This window comes from Homalodisca vitripennis, chromosome 4 (genome assembly GCF_021130785.1).
Source record: "Homalodisca vitripennis isolate AUS2020 chromosome 4, UT_GWSS_2.1, whole genome shotgun sequence".
In the NCBI taxonomy this organism is placed as follows: domain Eukaryota; kingdom Metazoa; phylum Arthropoda; class Insecta; order Hemiptera; family Cicadellidae; genus Homalodisca; species Homalodisca vitripennis.
In genome coordinates this window covers 166,619,496-166,636,899 of record NC_060210.1, presented here as the reverse complement: position 1 = coordinate 166,636,899, position 17,404 = coordinate 166,619,496, and the positions used below count along the sequence as shown (strand labels likewise).

Genomic DNA, 17,404 nt, shown 5'->3' with positions numbered 1-17,404 from the left:
GTAAAATAAAATCATAAACAATACGCACTTCAAGTCGGTTTTATCTAAATGGCCAAGATATTTCCTTTCTTTGGTTGTGAACTTTTGATTAAAATATGTTGTAAAATAAATTAAATGGGTTATTCCATAACTTCCAACATAACATAAGCTCACTACCAAAAGGTTGAAAGTAGGCTACATTATTTTATTTTTATTTCTTAGTTCAACTACACGTATAAAACAGGTGTTAATAAGGATCTAATTGTTATACGTATTGCACAGTTTTGTTTTAAATATTGAAGAAATGTATCAGTAACAGCGAGTAAAATGTAATCACTTTTAAGAAGTAAAATGTGTATAAATAGTAAAATCTGCAAAATAGAGGTATTGTACTTTTAATATTTACGCCCAGTGGGATTTTCGAAATAAGAATAGTCCTATATTCGTCCAGGAACCGCAAGAATTCCAGTAAAGTTCTAGTACAATGGTTGAATAGTTTACGCGATAAAGCAAAACAAACAAAGGCACTTTAACATTTATAATATTACTAGGATTAGGATACTGTTTTGTGAATTAAAGGGAACTCTTTGTTTGCATAGTCTCTAATAATGTCAAAATTATTTGTCTTTAATCATCTTTGTCATTGAACACTCTACTCCAATTATCGTGTTGGAATGTTTTTTTTTCGATAGTTTACTTACTAAAAATTATAAGTTTTATTTTTTAACTGGTAGCGTACTTGTTTCTAAGAAAATGGTAACTAAATAGCTAATATGTTTATGTTAAAGGTTAACATAAATGTTGCCTATACCGTGCCTCCCCTGTCAGATCCCAGGTTGATGCCCTGTAAAAGCTTCTCTAAAACGGTAACCTAAAAGCATATATAATATGGCATTAGAGTTTTTGTTATGACCAGTAGGCTGAATTTAAAAACGCTAAAAAACAAAATAGATTTTTTTTTAGATTTATGTTCTTGTATGTTCATTAATATTATTACCATGGTCATTCGCCGATTTTCATAACGATTTCCGCCACACTTTGTGTATGAAAACCCGAAATTACACAACCAAAGTAATAACATCGCGATTAGTAAAAATAATATTTAACTTGAAGTTCATATTTCCTGACTATATTTTGTTCTCCGCCGAGCGTCTGTGGTGTTTATGCGCAATGCACGCAGTGAACGCCAACCGCTCAGCGGCGGTAAAAACACACGATTACTAATTTCATGTCTCAAAATTTGTGTAGTTGTATGCAAAGTAAATACACCCTCCACCAAAAAACAGGTCGTATTATATCGAAAATATTTTGTATCAGAAATGGTTTGAAATTAAAAATAACATTTAAACTATAAAATACATATTGTTAAAGTATTACAAATACACACCCATATTTTAAAGTAAAATATATGTTCCGAAAGCTCATTTTATAATCTATAAATTTAAAGTAACAGGAAAAAGATATGACTTGTAGTTCTTAAGATATCGCCATTTTGTAGAGCCCCTTTCAAATAGCGTCGTTTTCATAAATTATTTTTTGTATTATCGGGTGGTCTCCAAAAGATTAAACTGTCACTTGAGTTGTAGGCGTTTTTGAATAGCATAAAATCAAAATAGTATTAATGATCTCCGAGTGCTGTAAAACTTACAATTTATAATATTATTAGCATTTAACATATTCGTCGGGGGGGGGGGGGGGAGGATGACTGGGAGGTACGACGAAACATTTGCAACCCTCCCTCATTAGATCATCCTAGATACGCTTATGCACGTTACTACAGCTGGAATAATGTGTTTCCATAAATATAAGTGACGTCATCAGTGTAAGCTGCCATCCATATTCGTTCCTGTAGAAACACTACACTACGTAAAGTATCTGGTGTAATTCAGTGCCGCCACATTTTACTGCTAGTCTGTCTACAACCTAGTTCAGACATTATGTAGGCTACTTTATTGTAAACTCCCACAGTAGCATAATTTTTCACAGAAACTAATTAAACTTCTACCGATCCAGTGATCCGGGCAGTGTGCATCTAGCCATTTTTGCACAGGAAGAGCATAATGTGGAGGAGGTCCATCTTTTTGAAAATAATTCATATATTATTTTGGGATATAAGTCTTTTAATACGAGTTTGAAGTTTTCAAATGAACACCCTATATATCAGCATGATTATTAATTAACTATACAATTATAAGTGAGCCCTCAATTAAATTGTTCAATGTTTTATTAAATGTTTATATTATAATTTCGCCACATTAAACATTTTTCTCTGTAAAGTAACCTTCTATCAAAGTACTGCTTAAGAGAAGCCATAAAGGACAAGCTACAAACCAATTGAGTGCCTTTATTTCATCCTTTGCGTTTTCGGCAGGTCCTCTCTATTTATGTATTGTATATAATGTAATTTGCATTCTGAGTTTTGTTTCCAGTGTCAAATAACGGTTTGTATTTCAATATGCTTTCTAATATATTGTAGTAAAATTTACTACAAAATTAAACACATTTATAAATTTTACATAAACAATAATATAGCATGGATTTAAAATTTTTAAGATTCCGATGTTATTGTCTGTACCAGCCCAGCTCAGCTATATTTTGAAGTTTATCAACAGAGGCCTCTCAAACCTTGTAGGCATGTTTTCTTGGTTTCTTAGCGTAGCGAGTGGTGTGTACATCTTGTGGATTGTGAGGTTTACGTATTTGATCATAGGGGATTTTGTTAATTTTAATGTGTTTGAAGGTGCACTAAAGTATCAATATTTTGCCAAATATTTAAAACTATTACTTATGATTTAGAAATGCATGAAAAATTAAATGTAAAATATAAAACTAATTTTATTTCAAATAAATGCAAGGACTATTCAAGAGCTACTTGAAATACTGTGTAGACACCTCCTTTTAGATTATGACTGGGCAAGATAAATCAAATTCTGAACTAACTGGTTTGCATAATATTCTAGTATGTCATGTTATAAGAAAAAAATCTCATTTACGAATTTTAGTTCTGTTGCAACTGTAAGTCAAATAACTGGGAAAATAAAATAATAATAAACCAGTTTGTCGTTTGGATGAGGGTGATGAGATTAGGTTAATCCCGAACCGTGGCTAACGAATTTGAAATTTAATAGTTATTTTCTTAATATAACAGATAATCGATACAACTGTTTAATAATCCACATATGGGTTCTATTAATTGATCTTTAAAAGCCATTTTCAGGCCAATATTTGTTGATCTTGTATATTGAAAGACCAATAAATCTGTTAATACTAATGCAGCTCCAGGAATGTTGGGAGTTTATGTAATAAAAGTTAGTTAGTTTTATTAAAAACTATTATTTATAATGTATTTGTATTTGGGGGAGTTTGGGTTCTGGTTTAGTCAACAACAAAAATATTTTAAGACTGTCAGTAAATCGCCATTAATAATTATAAGACTAAGGAAGACCAAGTGTACGAGTCCAAATTCAAAGAAACTCATTTTTTAAACAATAATTTGGGATATTACTGTGTTAATGGTCTTATTTCCCCGAAACCGCGACGACTACATTTACGATATTGTGAAAAGAGCTTTAAATACATTAGTATTTCTCTTGACGAAGGGATGAACTGGGAAATTTGTCATAATAAATTAAAATATAACTTATACAATATCTTAAGATACTAAGAAAAGTGTTAACAGAATCCTGTTACAAAAGTTATTATTTTGTTCTGGTCGAAAATAAACTAGGGAATAAATTTTGGGGAATAAATATGAATACTCAAGTCCCCAATATTGTGAGACTACGAGAATAACAGAAATTATAACATGTCTCATATAATGATAATGCGTAAACAAACTTAAGAATAAGCCTTTGTTATAGCAAAACCCTAACATCTTGTACAAAACTGTATACAGTATTTTTATTAGGCTACAGCTAAAATATTAAAACTTTTTTAAACATCTTTAAAATTCAAGAATTTGTTATACAGTATTTTGGTGTTTTGATATTAAAACTGTATTAAGGAATTGTGTTTGAAGCAAGCAAAAGTTACTGTGCTTTATTATTCTCTCAGTGAATATTAATAAAAATTGTTTATTTTATAACTATTTAAGTAATTATTTATTTTCGTACTACATGCACTTTTAATTTCATTTTGTCTTAAGGGGATACACTACTGAAAAATTAAGAAATTTTTGTAATTTTTCAAAAATAATTTTATTTTAAATTTTTTATATAGCCTATATTTCTTTTAGACTCCAGAAACAGTGTTTGGGTGTGTTCTGATGATTTTTTATGCATATAAACACGTTTTTTATACAAGCTTACATATTGAAAAAAAAAAAACCATTTTTCACACTTTGTTGTTCTTTAGTAATTTTTATTGTGCTACAGCTTATATTGTGTTATTGTAACGATAGTAAATAATAAAAATGAAGAAAACACTCTTCTAAAGGACATAAAATGTGTACACAATTTATATTGCATACTGTACAAGTGTTACTCTTTGCCCCTCACCTGTCTCAGTCAGCTGTGTGTTGTGTTGTTTGGTTAGAGGTTATGTCTGTGAAAGTTGATATGGTTTATTATTGATGTTTGTTGCGAATGTGTGGTTGTGTTTTTAGAAAAATATGGGAAGGTTGAATAAATCCAAGTTGTCTTTATCCAAGCGTAATAAAAAACCGACACCTTTTGGCTCATAAAGCATTGCATTTGATAAGCATATATATATATATATATATATATATATATATATATATATATATATATATATATATATATATATATATGATATGTACATATATTTAGACACATGTAAAACTTGTTTATATATAGGCCTACAAACATATAAAAAAACTTAGGAAGCAAATATCATCCAGTTATAACATAATACTTACAACATAATGTTGAGCTCAACTTTACGAGCGATTTACCGCAAATTTGATTTTTTCCTTGTTTTCAGGTACAAAATGGGTTATTCCAAGAGAACGACTAAACCTAAAGAGCTGACATTTTTTATGGGGGATGATAGCACTATAATCTAAAACTTCATGTCATTTAGTGTATACATGTGCATTAGTTTTTGTCTAAACAATTTTAATATAAAATGTACTAACTAAAATAAAAAAGTTTTTTCAATTACCTTTGAACAAATAGTAAACCTTTAGTAATCACTATGAAATGACATGAGTTTTTAGGGCTTATCAGTATCAACAATTTGCCACCAAGATCAAAAATATTGGACTTTTAGTTCCTGACTTATATCAAATTTAAAAAATCATTAAATTAAATAAAAAAACGTATTTAATATATATATATATATATATATATGTAAAAAAAATTAAAATTTCAAAATAGGTCATTTCATTTCTAATTGGACCTATTTACCTTTAGAAATAATAATCTTCATTTAAAAAAAGATAAGAAAAGATTTTTGTGATTTCAGTAGTGTATCCCCTTAAGTAAAAGACGTAAGTGTTACGTGTCCTACAGTAAAACTGGCATGAGACAAGTTTTAGTTTTATTTTAATAGTCTTCCTAGTATAAAATCAATCAAGTATAAATAGTGTTCTGATTTGTAAAATTAAATACACTCTGTTCTAAAGACACATATTAAAAAAAGTGGAAGCTAGACGTTGATTTTGAGTAAACTATTAAATATTATTCCGTGCTAAAACTGACTTTACCTAAAATTTAAACCTATGCATTAGTTACGGTACAGAGAAAACTGTCATGTGCGTAAAAGGTTAAGATAAGTTCTATATTGTGCTTTATTTGATTTAGGATGAATTGTCCTAGTTCGACATGATGCCGTAATGCCCTATTTACTTATGATTTGCCATCATTTTGTGACTCCACTCTATCAGATATTAAGTTCAACTAATATTTAAAAAATTAAATAATTGGGCCCCAACCATGGGATTAAAATTCTTAACATTGTTGTTGGGGTTCACCGTAGAATGGTTATCGGAATGAAAAACAGAGGGGACCGGAGGAAAAATTACAAAATACTATTAGATTAAGATTATAACACGGCCTTTTAAAACTAACCTATTCCGATTGGCAATAACGAATAATTAAATTGACATTTAATTTAATTATTTTGAAACCAAAAGCTTGTATGAAATGTTTTGATAACAAAATACAACATTTACAAATATTTTACATTTACTGTGGTTCCATTAACCAGCGTAAGAAACTAAATAAATTGTACGGGTATTATGCCATGGTATCAAGGTGTTTATCGCGGCATTTTTCCAGGTATTACCAAGCGACTTTCCCAAATTTGCCACTGAGCTAGTATTAGACAAATTTCGTTCTATGATACTTGTTTAAACGAGAACCATTTCAACACCAAAAACTTGACGCGTAGATTTTAACAAATGTACCTTGACGCGTTTACAAAATGAGTGTAATTGAACCAATCTAACAACAGATGTGTACACTTTCATTTGAAATATATTGGTGGGGCTCAGGCCCGTGTGATCGAGACTTGGTACCATATCAAAGTGTCTCTAAGCACATTACCGTAGCGTATGTATATACACACTAAACCTGATCTCAGAACTATTAAATACTGTACATTAAGATTTAATAAATTTAAACTTGTGAATTTTTTCTTAAGACACTCTAGACTTCAAAACTTAAATAAAAGTTTACTACAAAAATCATGCATTTGCCAAAAGATAAAGGGTACAAAGTTCTAAGAAAGGTCAATTAACTTTCAAAATAAGTACATTATTTCAATTGTTTTTAAAACAATAAAGGAAGGTTGTTTAAAGCAGATTTGATTTCATTCGATAAGGAGCAATGAAAAGATTAAAGTACTGGATATTGTGAACATGAGTATATCCCTGATTAGCACAAAGATTACTATGAAGTAATAAGAAACTGGTTAACAATAGGTACTGAATTTTTTGACATTGACATAGAACCTGAGAACAGCGATGATTAAATTTATCTGCTATTGGCGTTTCATCGGTTTCTCCGTTTCTTTTTTTTTAGTACATTTTGATCTTGAATATCTTGATCAAAATGTACTAAATATTTGTTTATTTTTTATAGTTAATTTTATATACATTATAAGTACATTTAATCAGAAAAAAGTTTTTTTAATTTTTCACAGCATTTTCTCACAGCAAATTTTAGATTTCTAAAACTGCACTTCATATTTATATAAAACCTGTAACGTATATTAAATCAGTAGGTTGTTTCAAAAAACGTGTTTTTGGATTTTATTTTTTCAAAATCATAAAATATAATTTTTTTTTATTTCCTGAAACTTTACTTTGTTGACTTACGCCCATTTAACAAAAACCAATTCAATTTCAACTGACCAAACTCTAATAATGGTTAAAAACAGTTTTCTTTTTATATGTTTATCTAGGCTGTTATTGTTATTCTATAAACAGAAGTGCTTAAGAAACTGTAGGCTTAGAAATTTAATATGATGTGTTTATAAATGTTTTGATATATTGAAAGGTTTATAGATAGTGGAACTTTCGAATTTGTAGAAATAATATTTCATAAAATATGACTACATTGAAACAGCCATTAAGAGTGTATAAGTAACATATTTGTGCAAATTAACCTTAAACATTTATTTATTGAGAGATAGTTTGGATCTTCACATTTTGGCCTTTCCTAGCCCAACACGCTTACACGAGTGTTATAGGTGTGTGGTAATAATATAAACAAAGAGTTTCAAGATTGCGGTTTTCCAAAGTTGGGGGAAGGTTATTGTATCAAACCCAACAAAGTTTTAAAACGTTCAGGTAATTTAAACAATGTTTCTGTCTACATGTTGTTTGATATTAAGTAAGGTTTTACGACAACAGGCGTACAAAATATTTAGAGGCATACGAGAACATGGAATCCATTATAAGTGAATTAGCCAAACGAAATTTCTGGTTTAATGCATCTGAACCGTATCATGTTTCAAAAACAATGATTATTATCATTGGTCGGATGTATATGCTTGTAACGATTTGTGTCTTGTAATGTTTCAAGATAAAGTTTCTTAACATGCATATTGAAGAGTTGACATACTATTGTCATAATATTGTCCACATTAACTCTTTTACATAAAAATGTGCCTCCAGTTTCATATTTTCAAATGACAGTTAAATATGAAAATCTATCTATCTTCCTACTGACCCGGAAGAGAGGTATTTCAAACTCTAAAACGGTTTCCATGTTATGAGGAGAAATTTGGTCTGAGCCCAAGTCAACAAGTGGTGAACGTGAAGAAAATAGAATCGGCTTTATAGCCTCAGCCTACACGGCTACACGTACTGTTCCACACTGAGTTGACAGCCGAGTCCACGGAGTGTCGATGACTCAGACAGAACCTTGTGCCAAGTCCAAGGTCTTTCACACTTCATTCCTCCAGCGAATTAAAACATGCTCTTAGAAAGTTCTGGATTACTTCACTCTCCGCCTGTTACGAGGTTCAATTTTTTGTGATTGTTCGCTTTCTTTGACGGAAAAAGTGCTTTCCTGAATCGACTACAAAACGAGTTTCTTGCGTCCGTGACCTCACTGCTACTGCTAATTGGCAAATATCCGTCCGCTGCGGCATGCTCCGAGACAACGATCTGAAGTTTGTCAACGCAGTACTTGGGGCATCATAACAAATCTAGTTGGTTTTAGTATAAGTTACTGCTCAAATGTGTCAAAACATATGCGTCCGTCCACTGCGAAATACTCCGAGACAACCGTCTGAAGTTTGTCAACGCAGTATTTGGGGCATCATAACAAGTCTAGTCTGTCTTAGTATAAGTTACTGCTCAAATGTGTCATATGCGTCCGTCCACTGCGAAATACTCCGAGACAACCGTCTGAAGTTTGTCAACGCAGTATTTGGGGCATCATAACAAGTCTAGTCTGTCTTAGTATAAGTTACTGCTCAAATGTGTCAAAACATATGTGTCCGTCCGCTGCGAAATACTCCGAGACAACCGTCTGAAGTTTGTCAACGCAGTATTTGGGGCATCATAACAAGTCTAGTCTGTCTTAGTATAAGTTACTGCTCAAATGTGTCAAAACATATGCGTCCGTCCACTGCGAAATACTCCGAGACAACCGTCTGAAGTTTGTCAACGCAGTATTTGGGGCATCATAACAAGTCTAGTCTGTCTTAGTATAAGTTACTGCTCAAATGTGTCACAACATATGTGTCAGTCCGCTGCGGCATACTCCGAGACAACCGTCTGAAGTTTGTCAACGCAGTATTTGGGGCATCATAACAAGTCTAGTCTGTCTTAGTATAAGTTACTGCTCAAATGTGTCAAAACATATGCGTCCGTCCACTGCGAAATACTCCGAGACAACCGTCTGAAGTTTGTCAACGCAGTATTTGGGGCATCATAACAAGTCTAGTCTGTCTTAGTATAAGTTACTGCTCAAATATGTCAAAACATATGCGTCCGTCCACTGCGAAATGCTCCGAGACAACCGTCTGGAGTTTGTTATAATTATATTTGGAGAATTCTTTCAAATCTAGTCTTCGTATCACTTACTATTCCAATGTTATACCACAGATGTGGCAGTCCACTGCGAAATGCTCCGAGACAACTGTCTGGAGTTTGTTATAATTATATTTGGAGAATTCTTTCAAATCTAGTTTATCTTCGTATCACTTACTGCTCCAGTGTTTTACAACAGAGTTTCGAGTCTTCTTCGGGACGCCTGAATCTTGAATGTTTATTTACAAACAGTAAATAGTGTTATATAAGAGAAGGTCTCTAGGTAGAATCCAAGGACTTTTAGCTTAGGGAGACAAAACATACTATTACAGGTGTCTTAGGAGGTAGTGAGTATTCGAACTATATCCTGACATATGTTATTCATTTAGCAACATAAACGTGGACGTGACAATAAATCATGGTGGAGGGGACGGACCTTGATGTTACTATCTATTTACTGAGTGTTCCTTACTATACTGGACAATAACAAACCTTGACCTGGACTCAGTTTCCTGTCTGTAACGACAAAATGGTTAGTTGTCGCGGTGACGTGTAATCAAATTGTCATAACGGCCTACAAGCGAGTCTGTGTCCTGGCCTCCAGCTTCGTCATCGTCACTATCGTGTCCGGACCAGCGATCATTGACTGTACTATAAGTTACTCTGTTACTGTCGTTGATTTTCTGTATTTTTTATCTAATGGGATAGGAATCCATCATAAGTATTAAAACTGCACGCGTTATTAGTAGAATGCCTTGAAGGTGTTTTGTAGAGGGAGCAGGACTAATTAAACGTTACAAATAAGTTTGAAAAATGCCTCATCGTCCTTTGGATGGCATTAACCGTGAATAGGCTACTCTGGAAGAAACGTTTTACATATATAGAAAAATTAATAGGTAGCGAAACGTTGAGCATACACGCCGCATCATGCCTGATCAAAGCAATACGATCAACTTAATAACATTAGATAACTAGATAACATTAATGTCAGTAAACTACCAACATTAAAAACCACACCAAGAAACTCAACCACCTTTCTGGTAGTTTGATCAAAACGTTTTAGGATAAAGTACCAGGATGGATAATACAATTTCACGGTTGATCAAGTCTGATCTGCATATTTTTCATAATTTCATACAAAATGTATAAAATTTGATATTTTTGGAACATTAACTAAATACTTTTAATGTTTACTGGGTATATGTATATGATATTATTTATATGCTATACAGTGTGTTCCAAATTTGATGCACAATGATGGAAGGGATCTTGGAAACTATCAGTGATACAGCAAACATTAAATGGACAAGTTTAGCGTAACAACAATATCAACAAAGTAAAGGGATTAAATTAATTATTGATTATGTCGTTGTACTCACGGCGCGCAAAAAACTGTTTTTGGTTCAATTTTTCAAACTGCCACAGCAACGTGTACCTTTATAATGAAACGTTTTTTACATCATATTTCTTCTTTTAAATATTAAGTTTTTAAATATTAAAATGAACTATTTTTCACGACCAACAAGAATGAGCTATAGGGTTTAAGACATTTTGTTTAAACCAACGACCCACTTTTTACTTCATAAAAAAAATAGATATTTTACTCATTTCAAAAAATATGTTGTGCGTTCTTTGTGGTTTTCGTCAAATGATTCTTAAGACCTCGTTTTTGTATGGCCCTTTAAAGGGAATTTAATTATACTATTCGGATGGTTGATAAAACGGACTGATATTTCACTATACATAGTGTTGGAATCATCTGTTACAAATTAGAATAGAAATGATATGACAAGGTCAGTCTAAAAATGACTGTTACTGACATTTTTGTGACTGATTATTATCACAATAGAACACAATGCTATATTAATTTTATAATCTTATAAAAATTAAAATCATCATATAAAAATAATTAAACAACCTAATTAAACTTGTGCAACTTATTTTATTCTAACTCAAAATACCCGCTGGCCCGCACGTTCACAAAACTGGATGCCATTGAGTTTGTTGTGGGGGAAATCGCTAACAGTTGACATATGAAGAGCAACATGCGGTGTTGAAATAGTAGGACGCGCGTGATGCAGAGAGGGGGTATTAAAGTCTTACTATAAAATATGATATAACTAGCTTTTACCCGCGGCTTCGCTTGCATTTAGTCTATTAAATAGCATTGGAGATCATTACTAATGAGGTAAATTAATATGATAACTATATTTTACAGCACATTCCAGCAGTTTCATCTTTCCATTTTGGAAGTATCACAATACTGACATTTTTTATTCAATCAATCAATCAATCAATCAATTCATTTATTGCCAAAAACATAACATTGCATAGGCATTTCGTCAAGAAAATTATAATATCCTAACTTAAAGTATAGACTACTGAACAGATCAAACACAACAAGACCAAATCAATATAACAGGAGTGATCTACAATTTATTATCCTCAACGTATTCCCGGACACTGTAATATTCTCTCGAAATAAGAAAATTTTTTCAGACGATTTTGAAATTCCCTATCGTCCACAACAATTTTCAAGCAGGATGGCAAAGAGTTTAAAAGGCGGATGCAGGAGTAAAGACTTTGTTTTCAAAAAAAGATGTTTTTTATGGCAGGGTAGGATTAGGTTGTTTCTTTTTCTTAAGGAGTAATTATGGGCTGGATTAACGTTGACTGAAAAAAGGTGGGGATACTTTTTTGTAAAAAGAAAGACACTGAAGGATATAAATGGATGGGAACGTAAGGATATTATTACTGCGAAAGTAACCTCTACAAGACTGGGAACGACTCAACTTGAAAATAATCCGTATAGCTCTTTTCTGGAGACGAAAAACATATTGAGTTTTCTTACTCTCGTATCCCCATATAGAGACTCCATAGCAAAGGTAAGGATAAAAACAGCCATAGTAAGTAAGCAAAGAATTTCCTCACTAGCAAAACAGGATAGTCTATATACATCAAAAATATGCAGCTGCTTAGTTTTTTTTCGTGACTTTATCAATGTGACTAAAAAAGTTTTAGCTGATCATCCAAAACAATTCCAAGATAATTAACATTCAAAGAAGGACACATTTCTGACTCTCCAATCATAATGTTTTGAGATTCAATCAACGTTTTAGCAGACTTTTCTAATTCCAAAATCAAGAAAATTGGTTTTAGATGTATTTACAAACAGAGAGTTTTCACCCAACCACTGCAGCAAATTACTGGCCTGAACAAAGGTTTGGATTTCAAGCTCGGCTCGATTGCAACCAGAGATGACCAAAGAGGTATCATCAGCAAACAAAAACAACTTGGAACCTTTCACGCTTCGATGGATGTCATTTATGAATAGTAAAAATAATAAAGGACCAAGTACGGAGCCTTGGGGGAACTCCAGTGCGTACTTCTCGCTCCTCAGAAAATTGTTTTCTTAAGCACCCTGTATCATCAATAAAAGGAATTTCAACAATCTGTCTACGGTTCAGGAGATAAGAAGCAATCCAATCAAAAGCTTTCCCTCTAATACCCAAGTTTTCAAGTTTTCTGAGCAAACAACCCGTGATCCACAACGTCGAAAGCCTTCGTAAGATCCAAAAATAGGCCAAACACGTGATTCCTGTTATCCAATGAGTTTGATACCTCAGTTAGAAGACTAAAAAATTGCATTGACTGTAGACAACCCCTCACGAAAGCCATATTGATGGTCATGTAAAAATTCCATTGACAGACAGGTAGTTGGAAAGTCTGGTCAGCACAAGCCTTTCAAGAACTTTTGAAAATGTAGAAAGGATCGAAATGGGGCGGTAATTGCTAAGTTTCATTTGGACTATCCTTTTTTCTTAAATATAGGTTTTTACAATTGAGAGCTTCAAGTGTGATGGGAACTTCCCAGATTCAAATGACGAGTTCGCAATCTGTGCAAGAGGGATCAGCCAATATATCTATACAGCTCAACAAAATCCTGGATGAAACTCCATCAAATCCTGCTGAATTGCTTGTTTTCAAGGACTTTACGACTGAGATGATTTCATTCTTATCAGTTGGAGCAAAAAAATATAGAGGAACTCATACTTGATGAAGACAATGATCTAGGAGGAACAAATGAAGAATTACCCTCAGAATCTCTCAAACTCTGGCTTATTTCTGCAAAAATGGATGTTGAATTTCTCTGAAATCATCCTAGGGATTGTTCATCAGATCGCCATTCTCGTCAATTAAGCGTAATATGTGTGAAGGCATTAGCTTTCTTATCAGGAATGAGATCCTTAACCACATTCCAAGCAGCTTCGCTGTTTATTTCTGAGCCCCGCTGATGTAGGTCAATACTTTTTTCGCTTTGGCGGAATGGATGCCGATTCCTAAACTCCTTCTTGTTTGAATAAAAGAAACTCTCAAAGGATGAGAAGAGTCACAGATGCTTAGACAGCAAGTAGAGAAACAAAAGGCGATTATGAAGTTTTTTTTAGATCTTCATCCAAAAGGAATCCTCATCTGAGTGCCCCATGTACCGAACTTAGTCTTTTTTTGTAGGAAAAACACAATCAATATAAAAATGACAAAATTGCCAAGAAATGAGTCAAACATTTCATCAACATCAGCGGCTCCAAAAAGCTCATGCCATGATTCACCCTCCAGAAGACTCCTCAAGACCCGAATGCCGTCCGGGGTGAAGCACGCTTGAATGTAAATTTAATAATATTGTGGGTTGAAGGAACAAATGAGGCAATGTCTCCAATTTGCGCATGATGATCGGAATTCCAGTAATTAGAACCTGAGGTGAAAAACATATTCTTTGGAATATTGCTAAATATGTTGTCAATGAGTGAACTGGAACCATTAAATTCTCGAGTGAAAGTGTCTATTGTGCTCACCAAGCCGAACGAATTCATCAGATCGATAAAAATTTTAGATGACTGACTAATGGTGGAAAAATCTATATTGAAATCACCAGACAAAACAATCCATCTGTCAAGATGGATACAGGTTTCCAAGCAATGCTGAAATCGATAGAAAAAAAAAATCATTTATTTCAGAAATGCTCTGATTAGGTGGTCTATAGACACATATAAAAATAATACTATTTGCTTCAGACTCAACTCTAACACCACACAACTCACAAACACACCCTCAATCGAGAACTCAGACATATCAATTTCATAAAACTTAAGTAGTTCCTTAACTAAAATACAAACGCCTCCTCTTTTTAAGATAGAACGACAGTACCCCCCGAAGCAATACAGTAGCCAGGCATGCTGAAAGAGTCTAAGGTCCGCTTTATTAAAAAAAATGCTCCAGAGATACAAAGCAAATCTGGGGAGTACAGATCAAGTAAAACTTCAATTTGAGGCATTTTTGCCTTGGCACCCTGCACATTCTGATGGATAACTCGGAGACTTCGTAATAGAGGCCTGCCCACCAAAGAACAATTACCATTCACTAAAACACTATCCACTCTCGGCAAACAGCCCTCAAAAAACAGTCATTCTTAGGGAGGATAGGTGTCTTTCGGCACTGTATCCGACATAACTGGGAGTGATTCGGACATATAGTTATATGAGAGATCTCGGTTAATTAAGACAGGAATAGGAGAGGTTTGGGAGCTACAATCAACAGGCATCATGTTAAAAAGGAGACTAGCTATCCTCCTCTTCCCTGAAATGTTAAGATGGAGGCCAAATTTGGTGTAAAGTTGAGGCTTGAATACTGAGCTGAGTGACAGGAAATGGGCATGAACAAACTGTGAAACGATTTGAAAAAACTTTCATATTAATCTTAGAAATCAAACTATTTAGATCAGGCCTATCCCGTCTATAAAGGAAGGCCAACCACAATCACGTTTGTGTTGCTAGTCGATGTTAATAATCTGGTAAATGAGTTCAATAAATCTTCAATACTACAGTGTCCAGAGTTTACATCATTGGTCCCACCAAAAATTATCAAATAATCATTTTTACATAAATCACTAGATACATCATCTATATCATGTACAACATGATCCAACTTAGCACCAGGTCTGACAAAAGAAAGTACATCAGAACCACTATTACATTTTTCTTGTAACAAGTTACTTAGCAGTTTTACCATGACTGTCAGTTAACAACCTAATTTTCCTTCTTGGACGTCTTACAGAAACAGAAGGAGAGACATTTTCCTCATCGCAATATTATTCTGGTGTTTAAGCTTAACACTTCCGTACTGATTACATTTGTTCTATCAGCACATTTGTTTGACCTAGAAGTCTTGTGTCTCCTAAGGTGACTAGGAGAGTTGTGCAATCTTATTGGACTATACCAAAATCTCCACTTACTCTTGGAGTTACCCCTACCACCTCACAAGGAGGTTCAGATTCGTCAAGGGAAGAGAGGATGGAGTAAGGATTATTGTGCTCAAAAGAGACATCAAGAGAGGTACTGGGGTGAATTTTACTGGAAGTTTGGACAGTTACCCAACCTAACTCATCTGACTGCTCCCCTCCAGCCTCCAGGGAAGCTGGTTTAAGCTGTACTTTCAATGAGATCAGGTTGATCAGGTTGGCGACACCATCAAGCTACTTGAAGAACAAACCTCACTTAAATCAGAATTTACATGTAATATCACATCAGTGTACCAATCAAGAAACGGTATCTGCAACATCTTATTACAGTAAGCTTCATTAACCAATTTAGTATACATCAAGACATTCAAGCCACACTCATAGTTGTTGTTTTGTTTTGCACAATCCACCTCAACAAGAGTAAGTCCAGCATTCAGTCTCTCGATCAAAATGTTCGCACTTAAGAGATTGTGTTTGCCAAGCGAATCAAAATGGAATGCCTGCTTTACAAACAAGTCTACGAATAGTAAACTCCAGTGATCACCAGAATCACTTTTAATTTTATCAAGGTTATTGCCTACACAAAAAAAACGCATATTTTAGAGTTATAAAATGATAATTCCTCTAGAATTGGCAAAAACATCACCAGAATCACCCAACTTAACAAATTGCGTAACAGATGGACCGAAAAATTTCATTGAACCAATATAAATTGAAGGATGATTATGACATTCAATTGAAGGGTAGTATTGAAACCCAGTACTATTAAATACATACCAATTTTTACGCATGAAATTTCGACAGCGCGTGGTCTGAATTTCTGCATTATGAATTCTTCTCGCCTGCAATTGTTCTGGCGTTTCTATCGCTCTTCTAGCTGCCTGCAGCGCAGCTTGTCTTTCTGAACGAACTTGTGCCTGAATAGGCGTTTCTGCTGCTCTCAAAACACTTTGTCGCATTGCTTGCTGTTGTCTTTCAGTTCTGCGTGAACCACAGATTTTTGATTCTGAGGCATTTTTAAAGAAGAACGTAGTAAGAATTGGAATCAGTGAGTAATATTTAAAATAATGAAATGGCATCCAACCACAAAAATAAAACTTAACCTCAAAATTTCAAATATTTGAACACCGCATGTAATAATGACAGAAGAAAATAACATTAAAATAGAAGAATTCCTCCAAACAGCTGAAATTATAATCAATTAGATGGATGGATGGATGGATTGGATTGGATTAAATGTTAACGTAACCATCGATAATACAATGTGACGGTATTACAGTACTTAGGGTTGGAACTTCATTATTAGAATGCAAGATGGCGTTTAAGTAGCTAGATTTTGAGATTTGTTGACATTTTTTTTAATTTTTCGTAAAAAATAAAATTTGCTTATTAATAAAATTTGTTTATTAATAAAAAGTAGCCTATGTTACTTCTAGCACCTCCAAGAATATGTATACAAAGTTTCATGATGATCGGTTAAGTAGTTTACACTTGAAAGCGTAACAAACAAACTTACATTCGCATTCATAATATTACTAGGGATTTGAAACATGCTATTGTAAAAATCAGTAAAAAAAATATCAGAAACGGTCATTTTAGACTGACCTTGTCATATAATTTAAATTATAATTTATAACAGCTGATTCCAACATTATGTGCAGTAAAATATCAATCATGTATACCAA

At 33.4% G+C, this 17,404-nt stretch overlaps 1 protein-coding gene across 2 annotated transcripts in view; it reads left to right on the top strand.

The window, feature by feature from the left end:
• Positions 1-243: 243 nt before the first annotated feature.
• Positions 244-17,404, top strand: part of LOC124360549 (loricrin-like) — a 31,937-nt gene continuing 14,776 nt past the window's right edge. The window contains exon 1 of one of the 2 annotated variants that reach the window (XM_046814263.1): positions 244-363. In XM_046814263.1, the coding sequence (XP_046670219.1) occupies positions 331-363 (33 nt within the window). In that variant the 5' untranslated portion in view covers positions 244-330. The remainder of the gene's footprint in view (positions 364-17,404) is intronic. The other variant, XM_046814264.1, reaches the window with a different exon arrangement.